Source organism: Arachis duranensis, unplaced genomic scaffold, assembly GCF_000817695.3.
Source record: "Arachis duranensis cultivar V14167 unplaced genomic scaffold, aradu.V14167.gnm2.J7QH unplaced_Scaffold_165934, whole genome shotgun sequence".
NCBI classification, from domain to species: Eukaryota; Viridiplantae; Streptophyta; class Magnoliopsida; order Fabales; family Fabaceae; genus Arachis; species Arachis duranensis.
Genome location: NW_026264258.1, coordinates 2,470,489 through 2,471,246, shown reverse-complemented (window position 1 = coordinate 2,471,246; position 758 = coordinate 2,470,489). Strand labels below are relative to the sequence as shown.

The window sequence follows — 758 nt, the reverse complement described above, 5'->3', positions numbered from 1 at the left end:
AAGGTAACAAACAAGGACAATGTGAAGCACCAAGACAAACTTGGTGAATCATGCATCAAGATAATCTAATGGCATAGATTTTATCATAATTTTACTCGTTGAATTATAATTTGATCAAAACCTTTGGTCTAACAGATTAGTTTGGTTCAACATGCACAAAGTTTAATTCAGAGCATTTAAGACATGAATTGTTCATAGCTATTTGTGTAAATAATATTATTAAAAACGAAAACGGTCAACGAAGAGAAGATTATTCCGGTAGAACTTTCTTGACGCCATAAAGATGCATGTTTAAGGCAAAAACACAAGAAGCTACTCAAGTGCGAGTGCCTTATTTAGAAGGCGATTTTACTGGTATGATGCATTTCAGAGGCCATTGAGAAAACAAATGATAACACCTCCATAAAGCACAAAACTATCGACAATCTTAGAAGAATGATCAAGATATATTGCATGTTGAAGCAGACGTTATCACATGCTCAAATTGAATCATACCTCCAAATTAGGCCATGCAGCCAATTCCTCAGCAAGCATTTTCAGAGCAACTCTATCCTTTGGAACTTTTCCTTCATTCACCTAGTAAATGTAAAATTAGACTAGTTTTTCCATAAGCAGCAATCAATTTTATACTGGAATTAAAAGCCAAGGAAGCATAACGGAGGTGCACAAGATGTATAGCTTTTCAGACAATGAATTGCTGATTATGCTCTCATTCCCTTAACTTTCGGGTTTCAAAAGCATATAATTAGAAGCTATCG

At 34.7% G+C, this 758-nt stretch overlaps 1 protein-coding gene across 2 annotated transcripts in view; it reads right to left on the bottom strand.

The window, feature by feature from the left end:
* LOC127743929 (ycf3-interacting protein 1, chloroplastic) overlaps nucleotides 1-758 on the bottom strand; it is a 3,792-nt gene that overhangs the window by 1,184 nt on the left and 1,850 nt on the right. For both annotated transcript variants that reach the window (XM_052256157.1, XM_052256156.1), the window contains exon 4: nucleotides 496-576. In XM_052256157.1, coding sequence (XP_052112117.1) covers nucleotides 496-576 — 81 coding nt within the window. The remainder of the gene's footprint in view (nucleotides 1-495; nucleotides 577-758) is intronic.